This window comes from Cannabis sativa, chromosome X, assembly GCF_029168945.1.
Source record: "Cannabis sativa cultivar Pink pepper isolate KNU-18-1 chromosome X, ASM2916894v1, whole genome shotgun sequence".
NCBI lineage: Eukaryota > Viridiplantae > Streptophyta > Magnoliopsida > Rosales > Cannabaceae > Cannabis > Cannabis sativa.
In genome coordinates, this window is record NC_083610.1 from 15694188 (window position 1) to 15714636 (window position 20449).

At 38.3% G+C, this 20449-nt stretch overlaps 2 protein-coding genes and 1 non-coding gene across 3 annotated transcripts; 2 read left to right on the forward strand and 1 right to left on the reverse strand.

The window, feature by feature from the left end:
• The first annotated feature begins 462 nt into the window (after nt 1–462).
• On the forward strand, nt 463–1122 carry LOC133032058 (uncharacterized). Its single transcript, XM_061105878.1, has one exon. It carries the CDS (start codon nt 463–465, stop codon nt 1120–1122), a length of 660 nt encoding a protein of 219 aa, XP_060961861.1.
• A 4724-nt stretch (nt 1123–5846) lies between these two features.
• LOC115703620 (probable transmembrane GTPase FZO-like, chloroplastic) lies at nt 5847–11899 on the forward strand. Its single transcript, XM_030630859.2, has 11 exons — nt 5847–6532; nt 6686–7206; nt 7335–7403; nt 8110–8307; nt 8734–8865; nt 9037–9123; nt 9245–9685; nt 9777–9944; nt 10214–10444; nt 10667–10782; nt 11435–11899. Exons 1-11 carry the CDS (start codon nt 6025–6027, stop codon nt 11715–11717), a joined length of 2754 nt encoding a protein of 917 aa, XP_030486719.2. The 5' UTR covers nt 5847–6024; the 3' UTR covers nt 11718–11899.
• An 8132-nt stretch (nt 11900–20031) lies between these two features.
• Nucleotides 20032–20138, reverse strand: LOC133032871 (small nucleolar RNA R71). The gene has a single exon (XR_009685458.1). It is a non-coding gene; the product is annotated as a small nucleolar RNA R71 (small nucleolar RNA).
• Between the last annotated feature and the right edge of the window lie 311 nt (nt 20139–20449).

The following is a 20449-nucleotide window of genomic DNA, read 5'->3' on the forward strand; positions in this document are numbered from 1 at the left end:
AGATTGTTAAATTTAAGAACTTTTAACTAGTTTCATTCAATTTTACTGTTTCAATGATTGTTTATTTACTAAACCATGCTCCTTAGACTTTGATATCTACCAAATCATGCCTCTTAAACTTTGATATGTACTAAATCATGCCCCTTGAACTTTCATTCATATTAGAATTTTTTTTACTAATGAATTTTTAACGGTAAGAGCACGATTTATTACATAGTTCAGAGAAAAAAATTACTAACGAGGCTAAAATTTAACCATTAATATATAATTAGTTTTGAAGTAAATAATCAAGTCTCATATATCCTTGATAGGAGAGAAAACATATGAACTAAAATAAAAATTGTACTGATTCTATATAAGAGTCATGTCTCTTGACATGTTTGTTGTCTCTCTACATTAGAGTGATTCTCAATTTTTGTGTGTAACTGTTTATTGGTGATTGTTTGATTGATCTTCTCTGTAATGGCTTCATCTAGTGGAGTGAACAAGGATATGGAACAAAAATGGAAAAATATATGTCTTGATGATGAGGAAGATAATGAGGTAGTTTATGAAGAGGAGGATGTGGAAGAACTCGAGTTTGACGATCGGTGGTGCTTTGTCGGTCGATTGTTAACGGGGAAAGTGTCGGACTTCATGATATTTCAAAATATTATGGCGGATTTATGGAAACCGGGGAAAGGAATGTATGTCAAGATCATTGAACAGAATCGATTCCTCTTCCAATTTTTTCATGAAATCGATATTCAAAGAGTGTTAACGGGAAGCCCATGGACGTATGATCGAAAGCAGTTAATTATCGAGCGGCTGAAAAAGGGTGATAATCCGAGAACAATTGCACTAAATAAGCTGGATATTTGGGTGCAAATCCATGACCTTCAATCTGGATTCAAAACTGCAAGGGCGGTACAACAAGCAGGCAACTATATGGGCGTTTATCTGGAATCGGATCCGAAAAATTTTCAAGGTGTATGGCGTGAATATTTGCGGGTTCGAGTTCGTTTGACTGTTGACGTTCCACTCAAGAGGCGCATGAAATTCAGAAAAAAAAAGGTGGTGAGTCGTTTTATGCTAACTTCAAGTATGAATATCTACCAACATTTTGTTTTATTTGCGGTATAATGGGCCATTCCGAGCGTTTATGTCACAAGTTATATGATACTCCATTGGAAGACATTGAAAAACCTTATGGTATAGCCATGCGAGCCCCATCAAGAAAGCAAAGCTTCCTCACAGCTTCTCCATGGTTGCGTACCAGCTTTGCCGATCAACTACCAAGAGCCGACGATAACAATGGTGGTCCGAGCACCATTACTCCAAAGCCATCAACACAAGCTGATTTTGTGGGATCTCACCAGCTGCATCATAACACCCACGGCAATCAAGGCATTCCCATATCTCAATCCCATGATTCTAGGGAGGTTGGTCAAAGACTTGATAAGGTTATCTTTGATCCTATCGTTAATGTGATAGAGAATGATGCTATGTACATTTCTGATGTGGACATGGATTTGGTGGAATTAAAAAGGAAAAGAATGGAAAGTGCTATATATAAAGCTGCTGATGTGGCAAAGTCTAAGGAAGTGGACCATGATGATGAGCCCAATAATGTTCTTGTTCAAGATAATATTGGTTTTTCAAAAAATGGGAGTTCGGTGGGCCCTGGTTTCCAGGCCCACCAATCATTATGAATATCATAAGTTGGAATTGTCGTGGGCTTGGGAACCCGCGGGCCTTACAATTCCTAGTTGACATTTGTGTCAGTAAGAAACCCAAGTTCTTGTTCCTTTGTGAGACTTTGTGTAAAAAAGATATTGTGGAAAGGGTAAAAATCAAATTGGGCTTTGAAAGTTGTTTCTCTGTTGAAGCCCAAGGAAGAAAAGGAGGCCTTGCACTATTTTGGAAGATATCAAGTGAAGCCCATCTTTTAGGATACTCCAACAATCACATTGATATGGAGATTTCTATCACTGGGTATGCTAAATGGAGGCTGACCGGCTTTTATGGTGAACCCCAACGTTCACTCCGCGCAACAACTTGGAATTTGCTCCGTGACATTGCCGCTGAGTCGACTCTCCCATGGTGCGTAATCGGAGATTTCAACAACATCACTTCCAACGGTGATGTTAAAGGAGGCCGCCCCTACCCCGACACCCTCATCAACGGCTTCAACCTTGCTCTTTGTGACTGCCGTCTTGATGAATTGGCTCTTGGTGGTTACCAGTACACTTGGGAGCGTGGAAGAGGAGGTCCTGCACATGTTGAAATCAGGTTAGATAGAGCCTTTGCTACTCATGAATGGTTCTCTATTTTTCTTGAAGCTAAATTTGTCCAATTTTGATTATACTTCCTACGATCATACACCCTGTTTGCTTGAACCCGACCCCACTATCAATTTCAGACCAGCCCGTTTGTTTCGTTATGAGAACGCATGGGGCCGTGAGGCTTTGTGTGGGCAGTTGGTTAAAAACTGCTGTGATGAAAATATACATGTTTCTCTTGCTGAAAAAATTCATATGTGTAGTTTAATTTTAACTGAATGGGGATATGAAATTACTGGAAGCTTTAAACAGAGATTAAATAAAAGCAAGAAAAAAATGAGCCATCTCAAGTCGGCTACTGGTCCTTTTTCTACTGATGATTTTTCTGCAGAACAATGTAATTACTTTGAGATTTTAGCTCAACAAGAGATTTATTGGAAGCAGCGATCAAAACAATTTTGGATACATGCGGGTGACAAAAATAGTAAATACTTTCATGCTACTGCAAGTGCTCGTAAACGTAGTAATGAAATTGTTCAATTGCAAGACAGTGCTGGTAATTGGAAGAACTGGTCTTCGAGGCTTGATCATGTTATTGTTGACTATTTTTCCTCTCTGTATAATGCCGAAGGCATCACTTGTGATACTGTTGTGAGGGGCATCAATTGCTCTGTGTCTAATGTTCATAATGAGGCTCTTTTGCAACCGGTTACTCCTGAGGAAATCAAGCAAGCTCTATTTCAAATGCATCTGACAAAGCACCGAGCCCCGATGGTATGGGTCCCGGCTTCTTTCAGCGACATTGGGAAGCGGTAGTCACGATATTGTGCAACTTGTTACGAGTTTCTTTGTTACTGAGGAACTTCCACCAAGTATAAATGACACTCACCTCGTGCTGATTCCTAAAAAGAAGAACTTTACTACTATGGGTGATCTGCATCCTATTGCCTTGTGTAATGTCTCTTATAAAATTGTGGCCAAAGTTCTTACAAACAGGATGAGAGGCATGATTGATCTTATTATCTCTCCCACACAGAGTGCCTTTATACCTGGTAGACTTATATCTGACAACATTATGGTTGCTTTTGAAGTCATGCATTATCTGAAGCGGAAAAGAAGAGGTAAAAAAGGCTTCATGGCCTTGAAACTTGACATGAGTAAGGCATATGATCGTGTCGAGTGGGACTATCTGAAAGCTGTTATGGTCAAGATGGGATTTGCTAGTAAATGGATTAATCTTATTATGAAGTGTGTTACCTCTGTCAGATATTCTGTGGTTCATAATGGTCATATCTTGGGGCCCATTATTCCTTCTCGTGGGATTCGTCAAGGTGATCCATTGTCTACTTATCTGTTTATTATTTGTGCTGAAGGTTTTTCAGCTTTAATCAAGAGTTATGAGGCTAACAGAATCATACAAGGCTATCGCGTGGCTAATGGGGCACCTTCTATTACGCATATGCTCTTCGCTGATGACAGTTATCTTTTCTGCCAAGCCACATCTGATGCTGCTGGTAGTATGAACAGACTTCTTCACACTTTTGAGCTTGCTTCGGGACAGCGTGTTAATGTCACCAAGTCTTCCATCTTTTTTAGTCCTAACACAGTAATTTCGGTTAAGGAGCAAATCACTTCTATTCTTGGAATGGCCGAAGCAACTGCTGGTTCTTTCTATCTAGGGCTTCCAAATATCATTGGGAGGAAAAAAACGGTGATCCTTGGCTTTCTCAAGAACAAAATTGTTAACCGAATCAACAGTTGGGATGGTAAATTTCTTTCTCGTGCTGGGAAAGAAATTTTGCTTAAGACTGTCATCCAATCTCTCCCAACGTATGCCATGAGTGTTTTCCTTATTCCTTTAGGTATTTGCCAAGACATTGAGAAAATTATGGCAAGCTTTTGGTGGAAAACAAAGAGTTCAAATGGACAAGGTATCATCTGGATGTCTTGGGATCGTATGGCCGCACCTAAAGACTCTGGAGGTATGGGTTTTCGACATCTCCATGACTTTAATCTTGCCATGTTAGCCAAGCAAGGCTGGAGACTTCTCTACTCTCCTTCTTCTCTTGCTAGTCAGGTGTACAAAGCTAAATACTACCCTCATACTGATTTTCTAAATGCTGAATTGGGTAATAATCCTAGTTTTGTCTGGCGTAGCATTTGGAGTGCACAGCATCTGGTTCGGCTAGGAGCTAGAATCACTATTGGTACTGGTCTTTCAACACATATCCTCAAGCAACCTTGGCTTCCTGACTCTGTCAACCCCTATGTCTCTACTACAGGACCGAGTCTCGATGGGTATATGGTAAGCTCTCTCTTTGATGTCTCAACTCGAAGCTGGGATGTCTCTCTTGTCCAGGATATGTTTAACACACGGGATGCGGCTCTCATCCTTGGAATTCCTCTTAGCTCTACAGCTACTGAAGATTGTTGGTCTTGGACTGGGGATAGAACAGGCAGCTACACTGTCAAGTCTGCCTATGCTATGTTGCAACTTCAGAAGACTTCTCGGTCTGGGGAAAACAATTCGGGATTCTGGCACAAACTTTGGCACCTTAAAATACCGCCAAAAGTGACAAATTTCATGTGGAGAGCAGTTTCTGATGCTCTTCCTACATGCCTCCAACTGGTTACTAAGTGTGTAAGTATCTCTCCCACTTGCCCTGTTTGTCAACTACATGCCGAAACACCTTCTCATGTTCTTCTTAACTGCCCGCTTGCTCTAAGCTGCTGGCACAAGGTTGATTTGATTCCTTTAGCTGATTCGCAAGGCACTATTGGTCATTGGCTTTATAGTGTGTTTGCTAATTATGATGATGATGTTATTTGTCGTGTGGTTATGATCTACTGGGCTCTTTGGAAAGCAAGAAACACCTTAGTTTGGGACAAAAAAGCTTCTTCTGCTACTCAAATTCTCACTTCGGCTTGGGTTACTCTTGATCATTGGCGTAAAGCTCAAGACAAAACATGTTTACTATCATTCTCTCTTTTGCATAATGGTAGTAACATTGAGCAATGGATACCACCTGCTTCTAATACGATCAAGATCAATGTCGATGGCGCTATATTTGAGAAGGAAAATGCCTATGGGTTTGGAGTGGTTGCACGTGATTCAACCGGCCAAATAATTGATTTTATTGCTAAATATTACCATGGGGATTACAAGGCGGAGGTAGTTGAGGCTTTAGGGGTTAAGGAGGCCCTTAGTTGGATCAAGAATAAAGGGTGGAATACAATGGAGGTGGAAACTGACAGCTTACTCACTGTTCAAGCAATTTTTAGTATACAACAAATGTCTTCGGTATTTGGTTTGGTTACTAATGATTGTAAAACTTTACTGTCTTCTTCACCAAATACTAGTTTACGTTTTGTTAAACGATCAACAAATCGAGTGGCACATTTTGTGGCTAGACGCTCTCGATTTTACTCTGATCGTAGCATTCTTGAGAATAATGTTCTAGCTGATCTTGTTATTTTGTAATTAGAATCTTTCATTTCAATGAAGTTGATATTTCATTTTCAAAAAAAAAAAAAAAAGTAAATAAGTTAAAAAATGTGTCTAATAAAAACCCCATTTACTACTAACGTAAGACTAGTAGTGATTTCATTGTCGAAAAGATAAGATTGGAATCCCGTTTACCGATAAGCCTTCCTTCCTCGTCCAGTCCAGCAAACTCCATTTCCCGCTACAGATCCCAACGGTACCATTCCAGTTTGTGTGAGGTGCATCTACACCTCCCAGTTTTTCTATTTCATCACTCCCATGGTTCCCTTTCTCTTTTCTCAGGCTTCTACTACTCCTACTACTTGTCCACTCCTTTTCATCCCAACCCCATTTCTGCAAATCCACCCATCTCGCTTCAAACACCACCCCCGCCGTACTCTTTTACCTATAAGGTCAATCTCCCAAAACCCATATCAGTTTTCTGACCAGAACCGTCGATGGGACCTGCAGAGGCAAGACCCGCCAAGGACTCTCTTCCCCGGGGGCTACAAGCGGCCTGAGATCAAAGTTCCCAATTTTGTACTCCAGTTGGACCCAGAGGATGTCTTGGGTGATGATGCTGCATTGGATTTGATCGACAGGGCTGTGTCCAAATGGGTCGGGATTGTCATTCTCAATGCCAGCGGCCAAACTACTGGTGGGAAGGTCTACGAAGCCGCTTGCAAGTTAAAGGCCGTAATTAGAGACCGCGCCTATTTGTTGGTTTCTGAACGAGTCGATATTGCCGCCGCAGCTAAGGCTAGTGGAGTTGTGCTCTCTGATCAAGGTGTTCTAACTTGTATAAAAATAATATATAGTCATATTTACGTGATTTTAGTTTCTGGGCAATGATAGCTTAGTCTGTTCAATTCACTCTACATTATAAAAACTTAATTCTATAGGAAAGTAAGTAACTTGTGCGTTGTGAATTTGGTTATAGGCCTTCCTGTTATTGTAGCAAGGAATACAATGATGGATTCTAAGTCTGATTCAGTGGTCCTTCCTTTGGTGGCAAGAAATGTGCAATCTGTGGAAGCTGCTTTAGATGCATCTAACTCTGAAGGAGCTGATTTTATTATTTACAATTTTGACGACGACAAAAATGTGGATGTTGTTCTGAACTCTGTATGTGAAAATGTCAAGATACCGATTTTTGTCCTGTTTAATTCATATGATGAGGACAAGTTGGTTACTGAGGCATCAAAATTGCTCAGATTTGGTGCTAGTGGATTAGTTACTTCTTTGAATGGTTTCGAGAAGTTCAGTGTTGATGCTTTGAACCATTTGTTCAATGATGTATACACAATAAATAGAAAGTCCCAAGATGTCATTGTTAGTGATTCTGCTGAAGAAAGAGTTGCTGGCTTTGTAAAGTTAAAGGAACGAGAAAAACAGTTCATAGAAAGAGAGAAATCAGTGTTGCTTAAAGCAATAGATGTCATTCGGAAAGCTGCTCCACTGGTGATCTTTTAATTAAATTATTTGGTAGTTGAAGTTGATAATTATCAAAATTTTAACTTTCTTGAATATTATTAAGTGCAGTATTTGTTGAATCTGAATCCTGTAAATTTGTATTTTTTTTTTATCAGATGGAGGAGGTTTCGCTTCTTAGTGATGCAGTTTCTCAGATTGATGAACCTTTTTTGCTGGCTATAGTGGTAATTGTGTGCTGAACTTCAACAACTTCTGGTTCCAGGATATACATGGGTATTAGCTCTTATTTTCACAAAAATCCTCTTTTTTCCTTGAAAGAATTTAAAACTAAGCTGACCTTTGTTCGACTTTGTTCAACAGTGATATCAAAATAAGTATGGTAGCATCCTTATATGTACCGAATCTCCTAAATACTTCATCCATTTGAGTCTGCTACTGATTCACTGAACCTATAGCAATTTTTGGGTCCTATACTCATCATGTCCTGCCCAAATTGCTTTTGTTAGATCCTTAACATAAAAACCATGCAGGATCAATCAAATATACAATTTTTTTTTGGCTAATGTTAGTTTGTCTCGTCTATTTTCTTACTTTATAACCTTGGCCATTGTTCTCCTGATCTTTAATATAGCTTCTTCTCTTTTTGATTTTGAGGGTGAAATAACATGATTACTCTCATATCTTGTGGATAATTATAGAGCCAATTGTCAATTTGGGTTCAAGCTTCATTGTTCTTGGTCTTGTCATTCTAATTTCTAATCTCTGACAATAAGAATTTTCTTTCCTATTAATTTATATATAATAATAAGAGAAATATAAGTTTCATGATGAGAAAATTTAGCTGGCTTTCTAGAAACTTGTATGGGAATGTTGCTCAAAATTTAAGTGTTCCTAATATCTTCTTTTTGGGGTTTTATATTTTAATATCAGGGTGAGTTTAACTCTGGGAAGTCAACTGTTGTTAATGCGCTTCTTGGAAGAAGATATCTAAAAGATGGGGTTGTTCCTACAACTAATGAGATCACTTTCCTGCGGCATTTCAACTTGAATTCTGGTGAAGAACAACATTGTGAAAGGCATCCAGATGGTCAATTTATATGCTACCTTCCTGCTCCTATTCTTAAAGGGGTGAGTCATATACCTATTTTTGTAATAAACCATACCTGTATGTGCATATATATGCCAATAGCTAGTCACACCCAAGACGGGTGGGTACCTTAGATGGTGGTTTGCTTACTCAAGGTAGTTTTAGTCTTTTCTGGTACCTACGTAGCGATTGCCATTGTTTCCTACTCAGATATTGTAGGGTTAGACATGGAGTACACACAAACTTAGCTAATTTACTCACTTTTTTGTGCTGTTAATATATTCTGTGTATAAACTGAAATTGGCGGCAGTGGGTGAACATAGAGTTGCTATTATTATTCTTTTCTGTCACAATGATTGTTTGGAAAGGGGGAAAAAGAAAATTGTGCACAACCTTATTTGCTACCAAGGTTTTGGTAGAAGATGAGATCAAAATGGAGCTAATTTATTTAGTTTATGTGGAAGCAGATGAACATAGTTGATACACCTGGAACAAATGTGATTCTTCAGAGGCAACAACGCCTTACTGAGGAATTTGTGCCCCGTGCAGACTTGCTTCTTTTTGTTATATCTGCTGATCGTCCTCTAACCGAAAGTGAGGTATGCTTAGTTAGTTTGTCAATTTGACATAGCATGCTCTTTGATTGTTCTATTCATACAAAATTTGTAAATTTAAATACCACAAGCTCTGGCATATGTATTATGTCCAGTTACTTTTTTACTAGTGTAGCGTGACTCATTTTGGTTCTGCTACTGGCATTGTCCTTTCAGGTTTCTTTTCTTCGATATATTCAGCAGTGGAAGAAAAAAGTTGTGTTTGTCTTGAATAAATCTGATCTCTATCGTAATGCTGATGAGGTTTGTCAATGGATTATTTACCTTCAGCTTTCATTGTCCAATACCTATAACAAACTTGTACTGCTTGTGCTTCCCAATCAACTTTGTTTTGTCCCATTCTAATTTCCATGATTTATTGCAGCTTGAGGAAGCTATGTCATTCATCAAGGAAAACACACGGAAGTTGTTGAATGCTGAAGATGTAACAATATATCCTGTGTCAGCACGATCTGCCCTTGAAGCAAAGCTTTCAAAAAACCATGACCTTGAAAAGGAATATCAAGAAATAGCACTATCTGATTCTCACTGGAAACACAGTACCTTCAATGATCTCGAAAAGTACTTGTATAGCTTTTTAGATGGGTCAACAAGTAATGGAATGGAAAGAATGAAACTTAAACTTGGAACACCCATTGCAATTGCTGAAAGACTGATTTCTTCCTGTGAAACTCTTGTGAGACAGGACTGTCGTTATGCTAAACAGGACTTGGCCTCGATAACTGATATAATTAACAGTGTAAAAGATTATGCAATGAAAATGGAAGGTGAGAGCATATCTTGGAGAAGAAAAGCATTAGCAACGGTAAGCTCGTATAACTCATATTCTTACCAGTTGGAAGCACATCTGCATGTGTTCCATTGAATTAATGATCTACACTTGTGTATGACTGCAGATTGATAAAGCAAAATCACAAGTTATGGAGCTCATACGTAGTACAATGCAATTATCAAATCTTGATATTGTTGCCTCATATGTGTTCAAAGGGGGAAATTCTTCTACATTTCCTGCCACCTCAAGGATTCAAAATGATGTAATGGGTCCTGCACTTGTGGATGCACAAGTAAGATAATATTAATATTTTTTCCATAAACATTTTCCTTTTTATTTTCTGCTGTTTGAGTGAGCCATCAAAACGACGATGCATATTATTTGTCTGATCTCGGAGGCATGGATATGATGCTTTTGTTCTTGCCTTCTATCATTGCATCATAGATTCTAATATAACTTATATTTATTACTTGTGTTTCCCTTGTATCATTTTATCTCCAGAATTATGTGATTCTTTTTTTCAACTCAATATTGAAATGTTAGCATTTTCTTGTCGTATAGAATTTCCTTGGAGAATATGTACAGTGGTTACAATCCAACAATATTCGTGAAGGGAGGCTGTACAAAGAGTCATTTGAAAAACGTTGGCCGTCATTTGATTACCCAAACAGTCAGTTGCATTTTGAGACATTTGAATCTCTAAAAAAGGTTGATGAACTTAGCTTGGGAGTGGTACGGAACTTCAGTGGACCTGCTGCTTCTAAATTGTTCGAACAAGAAGTTCGAGAAGTGGTGAGTTTTTTAGGTTGAGGAAGAAAGAAAACAGAAATCAAGGAACTAAATGTCTTTACTAGCTGATGTATTATTGCACTGAATATATGGAAGTCTTTACTAGCTGATGTATTATTGCACTGAATATTGTAGTGGCAGGAATGTTAAGGATTATGTTTTCCTAAAGCATGTATATCATATAATATATTCTAGCTGACTGTATTAATCTTCTTGTTGACTTAGTTCCTGGGAACGTTTGGTGGACTTGGAGCAGCCGGTTTATCTGCTTCGCTTTTGACTTCTGTTCTCCCAACAACATTAGAAGACCTTCTTGCTCTTGGCCTATGTTCAGCTGGCGGGTGATATTTCTTATCTAATTCTCTTTCTCATGATTATTGATCTGTCTCTTAATGGTTTATTTAATTGTACATTGGTTGAAACTTTATGTCTGAAATTTCAATGCTTCATTTCATTGATCTCAATTATAGTTACTAGCAGTGTTTGTTAGAATAACTATATCATAATAGTCTTGTTTTGATAATTTTTTGCTAAATGGCCTTCCAAACACTTTTACCACCTTGTTGGAAATTCTCAAAACCCTGTCGAGAATTGAAGATATCCCATTGGAAATGCTCGACACCATGTCTGAATTGGAGGTCTTTTTGCAAATTGACACCATAGAGTTGTCTGTATAGTTTGAAGATGAAAATAACATCGATTTCTTTTTATTAGTAATTGGAGAGAATTGATCTCAGTTTCCAAAAGGATGTTCTTTAGATATTTCTGCAAAATGGCCTCTAGATTATGTCTTAAGAATTTTTAATAGGTTCTCGAATGTGTATGGAAGGTCATTTTTCAAATTGATTACTAAGAATAGGTTATTGTGAGAAACACTTCTATATTTTTAAGTTGCTTTCTGTTAGCCTTTTAACCAAAATCCACAAGGCAAAAGAAAACAAAATGAATCACCATTTGGTATCCTTATATCTCAATTGTCTTTCATTGTGTTAGACTATTAGCGATTTCGAACTTCCCGGCTCGTAGGCAAGCAATGATGGACAAAGTGAACAAAACAGCCGATGCCTTGGCTCGTGAACTTGAAGAGGCCATGCAAAAGGATCTCATTGAAGCGCTCGACAACTTGGAACACTTCGTAAAAGTAGTTGCTGAGCCTTACCAGAACGAGGCACGGAGTAAACTAGAGAAGCTACTTGCAGTTCAGGCTGAAATATCAGAGGTTGGAAATGAACTGCAAGCTTTACAGGTTGATATTCAAAATCTTCATGTATCGTGATACTGATTTTGAAAATTCACCAGATGTGGGGTGGTGGGTGGTGAATGATTAGATTAGCAGGAGGTTTATCTATCTGTATTACATTTCTTTAATGCACAAGCTTGTAAAGTATAATTATATTTATATATATATAATATGTATATCAATAAATAAATGCATATATGATTCTCATTCTGTTTTAAGCTATGTTGTGATGACTATGAAGAACTACTGTTTTTAGTTCAAGTCAAAAGAGTTGTATATATTAACATGACGTTTCCGCTTTAAAAACACCATTATCATTATATATATAGCCTCTTAAACATCAATTCCATTGACCCTTTTAAGATTAATTATTATTGTTCTCTTTGCATAATTAAGTGAGTAGTGGGAGAGAGAAAGAGAGGTCATATTCCAAAGAATTGGCTTAATTGGTCGACTCGACAAATACAATCGTAAAGTATAGTAACTTAGAAAAATATTATTAATTAATTAATGGGATTGGGAACCGTCCAAAAAGATAGTATTTTTATATAATAAGACACACCATTTAATACTCGACAAGTGTCCTAAATATTTAATATTTTAAATTTTGTTATAGTTGCCAGAAAAGTAAAAGGAGGTTGAGTACAGTGAAAAATAATGCAGCAGTAAATAATGCAGCAGTGAATGATGAAAATCAGCTCAATGAGCCTTTGGGGTATACTTTCATTTATATAGCCACTAGGGCAACACTTTGTACAATCTAGAAGGGACACGTCATTCCCATAAGGTTGGAATACAAATCAAATAAAGGAAAAGAATATACTCTGACACTAACCGAAAAGAGAGAGAAAAGGTACAATTACAATGATTGGCAAATCATGTACAAATGAATAAAGAATGGTAACTTGTAACAAAGAGTAACCAGTAACCAGTGGCATGAATATCATTTTCTAACACCTCCTCTCAAACTAAGTGGGGTATTGACCACACCTAGTTTGTCAACCAGAAAATGGAACCTTGAATTGGACAGGCTTTTGGTCAAGCAATCTGCTGTTTGATCATGGCTGGGAATGTATCTGATATCCAGTGTTTTGGCTAGAACTTTGTCCCTCACGAAATGCACATCCAGTTCAATGTGCTTAGTTCTTGCATGGTAGACTGGATTAGAGGCTAAGGCACTAGCACCCATGTTGTCACACCAAATAATTGGAGTATGTTGCAGAGGAAAACTCACTTCTTTGAGTAAGGACTGAATCCATGTGATTTCTGCAGCAACTTGAGCAAGTGCTCTGTATTCTGATTCTGTACTGGACCTTGAGATTACAGCTTGCTTTTTCGATGACCAAGACACCAGAGAATCCCCAAAATAAACACAGTAGCCAGCTACTGATCTTCGATCATCGGGGCAACATGCCCAGTCAGCATCAGAATAACCTGTAAGAGTTAGTCTCTCACTGTATTTGATGTGTAAGCCATGATCTTGTGTACCCTTTAGATATCTCAAGATTCTCTTTGCAGCAGACCAATGAACATCAGTTGGAGCCTTGAGAAACTGACTCAATTTGTTCACAGAAAAACTGATGTCAGGTCTAGTATGAGTGAGGTATTGAAGAGCCCCAATTAAACTTCTATAATCTGTAGGATTTTTCATTGGTGTGCCATCTTGTATAGACAATGCCTTTCCTACTGTCATGGGAGTTGAGCAAGCTTTCAAATGTGTCATATCAGTTTTATCAAGCAGGTCTGCTATATATTTTCCCTGAGACAAAAACATTCCAGTGTCATCTCTGCACACTTCGATTCCCAAAAAATAATGCAGCAAACCGAGGTCTTTCAAGGCAAAGACTTTGTTGAGTTTGCTTGTAAACTGTTTAAGCTTGTCTGAGTTGTTGCCTGTAACAATTATATCATCTACATAGATGAGAACAAACACAATATCAGTAGCATTTCTGTAGAAAAACAGCGAGGTATCTGCCTTAGAATTTCTGAATTTCCACTCGAGCAGTGTGTGCTTCAGCTTATCAAACCAAGCCCTTGGGGCTTGTCTCAGACCATACAAAGATTTGGACAGCTTGCAAACATAATTAGGATGATTTTTGTCTTCAAAACCAGCAGGTTGTGCCATATAAACATCCTCTGTGAGACTCCCATTTAGGAAAGCATTGTTTATGTCGAGTTGTCTAACCTCCCATGACTTTGCTACAGCAATAGTTAGCACAATTCTGATTGTACAAGCCTTTACTACAGGACTAAACGTTTCCCCATAGTCTATACCAGGTCTTTGACTAAATCCCTTAGCCACAAGTCTTGCTTTGAGTCTTTGGAGAGAACCATCAGCATTTAACTTGATTCTATGCACCCATTTGTTTCCAACAATGTTCATATTAGGCAACCTTGGAACCAACACCCATGTTTTATTCTTTTTCAAGGCATGAACTTCTTCTTTCATAGCATTATTCCAGCCTTCATGAGCTAAAGCTTCAGCAAGAGACTTGGGCAGTTTGTATTCATCTGTTGCTGCAACTTTTCCCATGTAGGTTTTTGGTTTGAAGATCCCAGCCTTGGCTCTTGTTATCATGGGATGAATAGGTGCAAGTGAACTGCCAGCATGCTCAATAATTTGCTCTTCATCTTGCTGATTGTTATTTTCACTGCCTTGAATATCAGTAGCAGCAAGATTTTCACTTTGAACTTCTCTGGTTTCGACAGCATAGTTGCTGTCATGGTCACTATGAGTATTTTGCTGAGACTGATTATTGTCAGAAAGTGCTTCATGAGTGCTAAGGATTGGTTCTCTATCAGTTTGAGCATGGTTGTTACTGCTTGGTTTGGACTGTGTTTCAGGTGTTGGAGCATTTAAGGATACAGACCAGGAAGGGAGTTGGACCTGAACTGGTTTTTCAGTTTGGAAATTATTGAGAAATCCATGCTTAAATGGAAATTCATTTTCATTGAAGATCACATTTCTTGAGATATACACTCTCCCTGTACTGCTTAAACATTTATAGCCCTTAAAGTTTTCACTATAACCCAAGTTGACACACTTAGTGGAATGGTATTGAAACTTGTGTGTTTGATAAGGTCTTAGACATGGATAACAAGCAACACCAAAAGTTTTAAGATATTTGTAATCAGGTTTCTTGGAAAATAGAGTTTCAATGGGAGAAATGTTTCCCAAAACAGGTGTTGGTAACCTGTTTATAAGGTACACAGCAGTAAGAAAAGCATCACACCAATATTTTAAAGGCATGCTTGCTTGAGCAAGGAGAGTAAGACCCATTTCCACAATGTGTCTATGTTTTCTCTCAGCTCTACCATTTTGAGCTGAGGTATGAGGACAAGAGTGTTGGAAATCAATGCCACTTTCAATGACAAGGTTAGTGAAAGGTTGATACTCACCACCATAGTCAGATTTCAGTCTTTTTATTTTTCTATTAAACTGATTTTCAGCAAGGTTTTTGAACTGAGTGAAAGCTTGGAAGGCATCTGACTTGGCTTTTAAAGGGTAAAGCCAAGTGTACCTGCTGAAATCGTCTATAAAATGAATGTAAAATCTGAAATTGGTGTTGGACATTATGGGGGCAGGGCCCCAAATGTCAGTGTGCACTAACTCGAGTGGATTTTTGGCTTTGTCATGATTTAGTTTAAAAGGCAGGGCATGAGATTTGCCATATTGGCAAGCCTCACAAAAATGAAACTCATCATTCTTAACATTCTTAATATTCATTTGATTTAAAACAAGGTTCAACACATGATTGGAGGGATGGCCAAGTTTCCTATGCCATTTGTCCTTAATTGAATTTAAACTAGACACATTATCAGTCATAGACTGAGTTACACTTTGATTAAAAACAGAAGACAAAGCAGACAGACATGTGGGCTTGGGCTGAGAGGCTGATGAAACAGAGACACTTTGACAGGTTTTGTTTGATGGCTTGACACAGGTTGGCTCGAACTGATAAAGCCCTTCCTTAAGCTTCCCTTGAAGCACTTTCCTCTTTGTTTGGTTGTCCTTCACACAACAATAATCAGATGAGAACTCAACAGTAACATCATTGTCATTAGTTAATTTTGAAATACTAATGAGATTTTTAGTTATCATAGGAACATGCAACATTTCCTTCAGAACAAGAGGACTGCTGTCATTGTTAGTTGAAATAAAACCAGATCCAATGTGCTCAATAGATAGCTTATTACCATCACCAACAATTAGAGAATCCTTACCATTATACTTGGATTTCTGGTTCAGATTTCCAGCTTCAGAGGTAATGTGGTTGCTGGCACCACTATCTGCATACCAAGCATCATCTTGAAGCATTTCTGGAGTAGCAACAAAGGCAGCAGCATTTTGTCCAGATTTGCTATTTTCATTTGCACTTCCAGGTGGTGTAGTTCCCATGAACGACTCATCATATCGATTGTAACAATATGCAGCAGAGTGTCCATATCTCCCACACACTTGACAAGTGGGTTTTGGACCACCTCTACCACCTCTTCCTCTTCCATTTGACCTTCCACGATTACTGTTGTTACTGTTGTTTCCTCCTCTGCCTCTCGAGTTTCCTGGGTTGTAATTTCCACCACCAGCAGAACCTTTATTAGCAAGATTGGCTGAGGGAGAGCCATTGTTTCCATGTTTGCTATTTCCAGAGAAGGAGCTGAGCCTATCAAGCTTGCTGTCAAAGCTCAGCAGTAGATCTTGAAGAGTTTGCCAAGTTGTCTTCTCTCTAGCTTCAATCTGCAGTACAATGGGCAAGTATTCCATGTCCAAACCAGAGATAACATTAGAAACTAGAAGAGATTCAGGATATGGGTCACCTGCTAGTGCAAGAACATCAGCCCATTGTTTCTTTTGCTTGAGATATTCTGTCATGTTCATAGAGTTCTTTCTCACAGTCTGTATTTTGGTTCTGTATTCGTCCATCCTAGCCTTTGAGTGTGCACCAAACAAAGCCTCTAAACCACTCCATAAATCAGCAGAAGATGAACATCCCATGACTTCAGTAGCAATACTTTCAGTCATTGAGCCATATAGCCAGCCCATTAGTAATTGATCATTGACAATCCATTGTTCGAACTCAGGATTCATTTCAGAGGTAGCTCCTGGTTCAGTTTCAACACCAGGTGCTGAAATATACTCAACTGGTCTTGATCTAGCACCTGTTAAGTAGCCATCAAGACGATGTCCTCTTACAATGGCCATGACCATTGTTTTCCACAGGGAGAAATTGTTCCTGTCTAACTTGAGAGCAAATGGTTGATTCAAAGTGCTCCCAAAATGAGGAACAGAGACATTGGAGGAAGAAGCTCCAACTGTGCTGAACTGCTGGTTAGCAACATTGCTACCAGTTTGAGCTGATGCATTTCCAGGGGTCTGCTCACCGGAGGCCATGGATCTTTACTGGTGCTCTGATACCAAGTGAAAAATAATGCAGAAAGTATAATGCAGCAGGAATTGGTGAAATCAGCTCAATGAGCTTTTGATGTATACTTTCATTTATATAGCCACTAGGGCAACAATTGTACAATCTAGAAGGGGACACGTCATTCCCAAATGCTTGGAATACAAAGCAATAAAAGAATATACTCTGACACTATAACAGAAAGGAGAGAGAAATAGTACAGATCCAATGATTGGAAAATAATGTACAAATGAATAAAGAATGGTAACTTGTAACAAAGAGTAACCAGTAACCAGTGGCATGAATATCATTTTCTAACAAGTACGTGAGTAAAGGGCATGGCACTAACAAGTATTGGTCAAAAAAGGGTATAATAAACAGAGTGCGTCCCGTTGACATGTTTTGCTGCAAAAGTTATGAATTTGATACCTTCTCTCAACTTTCATTGTGAAGAACATAAACTAAATTTCAAAAAGCAAAAGCATAAGAGCAACGATTTTAAATTATTAGTAATTTTTTTGTACACAAGCACAATAAAGAATAACATAACTTTAACAAAAGAGTCTAAAAAGTTTTGAGGTTTTCTATTTAGAGCTAGCTGGTGGGATCCTAACCCCTTTTTCTCTTGGTCTGGGATAGCCAATCTTAAACAAAAGAAAATATTTATATTAATATATATATGTATAAATATAACGATAGCAAAATAAAGGCATGGATGGATTGCGAAAGCAAATTTGATGGTTAGGGGTTTCCTAGTAAGAGAAAGAGAGAGAGAGAGCACATATTCTTTGTCATCCACCTCACTAAAAAACACTTAAGATTAAATTAAGTTAATATTTTATGTAAATTTTACTCTTATTGGGATTGCATACCGGCTTCGAAAGCGTCCTATATTTGTCTTAAACCAGCTAAGACTAGAATCTTAAGGTCCTTTTTTAGTCAATACGTACATAATATTAGTGTGCATGTTTAATCGATCTCCATATTAGCTGAGCATGAAAGCAACCTTTCATCATAATATATTTTTATTTGCAAAACCTGTTAGGCTATTTTTAGCCTATGTTATGGATCCGATTTATGTGCATTCTTAGCTGTGTTGGGACGGAATTACGCTTGTTTTCTATGTTTTCAGGTTCTTTGGAGTAAAAGAGGTCTCGGGTGCAGAAATTCATTGAAAGACGTCTTGGCGAAGAAAAACTCAAAAATTGAGTTTTTCTATATCTGGCCGCGGCGATGAAGAGGCTCGCCGCGGCGAGATACGAGAAACAGAGAGAGGCTGAAATTGGCAAATTCTCGCCGCGGCGAGAGGAAGCTTGGCCGCGGCGAGATCCCGTACGGACCAGGGGTATTTTCGTCCATCGAACCCTAAATTTCAAGTATAAAAAGAAAACTGCGATTGGAAGTCAGGGAGAGCGATTTGGAACCCTAAAACACAGCTGAGAGCGGCAGGAAGAGCATAGAGATTCAAGTGAAGATCCAGAATTCATCCTCAAACAGTTCTTTTCTTTATTCCTCTTTAATTTACTTATGTTGAATATTGCTATAGGAATGGTTATGGATTTGTTTCTGAACTAAATTTCCCATTTAGGGAGGATGATGATTGTTGTTTAATGTTTTGCCTAGTTAATGTTTAATTACCATTCCTCAATTCTTGTGTGTGAAATTATCTTAGTTAGTGTTTAATTTCATGTTTAAGATTGATCACCTTGTGCATGTTCTATGATCTCAATTCAAAATCTGAAAAGTGAGAATTGAGAATGCTAAAATTAAGATAATCAATGTTCTATGTGAAACGAAAGTATTTACATGACTTATGTGACGAGTAGATTATTACTTAATGCTGATTTCATGTTAGTTTAAATTAAGGAATTAATTAGATAACATGTGATTTAGAATCTAGAAGATACGAAAGGAGCTAGGTTATTTCATAATACGTCATTCACTCCAAGAATAGGATAGTAATTAAGCATTAACGATTTGGGTAAACAACAACGGGATTCTCCTCCCTATTGCCTCATCTTGCTCAACTTTAATACGTGTTATTAAGTTTTACGAATTTCTTTCAAATTTCTTGTTTTTAAACCGTAATTGCTTTTGATTTACCGAATAGAATCATAAGTATAATTTAGTGGTACTTAATCCAATTCCCTGTGGGATCGACCTCACCTGTGTGAGATTTACTACTTGATTGCGTATACTTGCGTAGCGCTTAAAAATATAGCAACAAGTTTTTGGCGCCGTTCTTGGAATTGTTTAAAGATTAATATTACATAAAATTATACTAACTTCTACTTTGGTATATTTTCTCTTGCTGATTTTTCTAACCTTTTTCTTGCAATATTTTCTTTATTTATTTCAGGAATCCTAAGTGCATGCGCCGTCAAGGACAATCAGTCATATTACCGGTTGATCACGAAATTGAGAAAACCTGCAGGAAGAATCGAAAGAACAAGAGGCAAGAAAGAGTTTCAGCAACTGCTGAAACATCAGAAATCATGGCTGCCAATGTGAACAATAATGTTGGGAACAATGGGCGTAATAATGGTAATAATGGTGGTGCCGTTGAAGATCAAGCTAATGGCCGTAGCTTGAGAGATTACATTCTCCCTACTCTTACTGGAGTGCAGTCATGTATCAGGCCACCGGCAGTGGATGCGAATAACTTTGAGATCAAACTCGCCATCCTTCAAATGGTGCAGTCTTCGATTCGGTTTGGTGGTCTCCCTTCTGAGGATCCTAATTTGCATCTCTCTAACTTCATGGAACTTTGTGAAACTTTTAAAGTTAATGGAGTTAGCGACGATGCCATTAGGCGAGGTTGTTTCCATTCTCGCTCGAGAGAACGAGCCAAGAGTTGGTTGAATTCTTTGCCACCGAATTCTATTGCTACATGGAATGATGCGGCAACAAAATTCTTGTCAAAGTTCTTTCCTCCGGCTAAGTACGCAAAGCTAAGAGGAGAAATCAACAATTTACGCAACAAGATAATGAATCTCTCTATGAGGCTTGGGAGAGGTTTAAAGATGCCGATCGGGAGGTGTCCCCATCATGGTATAGAGAAGTGGATCTTTGGTTCACAACTTCTACAACGGGTTGGTTGGTAATACTAGGACTCTAATAGATGCAGCAGCGGGCGGAGCTTTTATGAGAAAGAGTGCTAATGAGGCATATGATCTATTGGAGGAGATGGCTCTAAACAACCAGCAGTGGCCAACCGAAAGGAGTCAATCCAAGAAGGTAGGCGGTGTGTTAGAAGTCGATGCCATCACAAAGTTAACGGCTCGAGTTGAGGCATTGACTAAAATCATTGCGGGGCAAGCTAAGCAAGCCCAAATTGTTTGTGAGTTATGTGGAGGAAGTCATCAC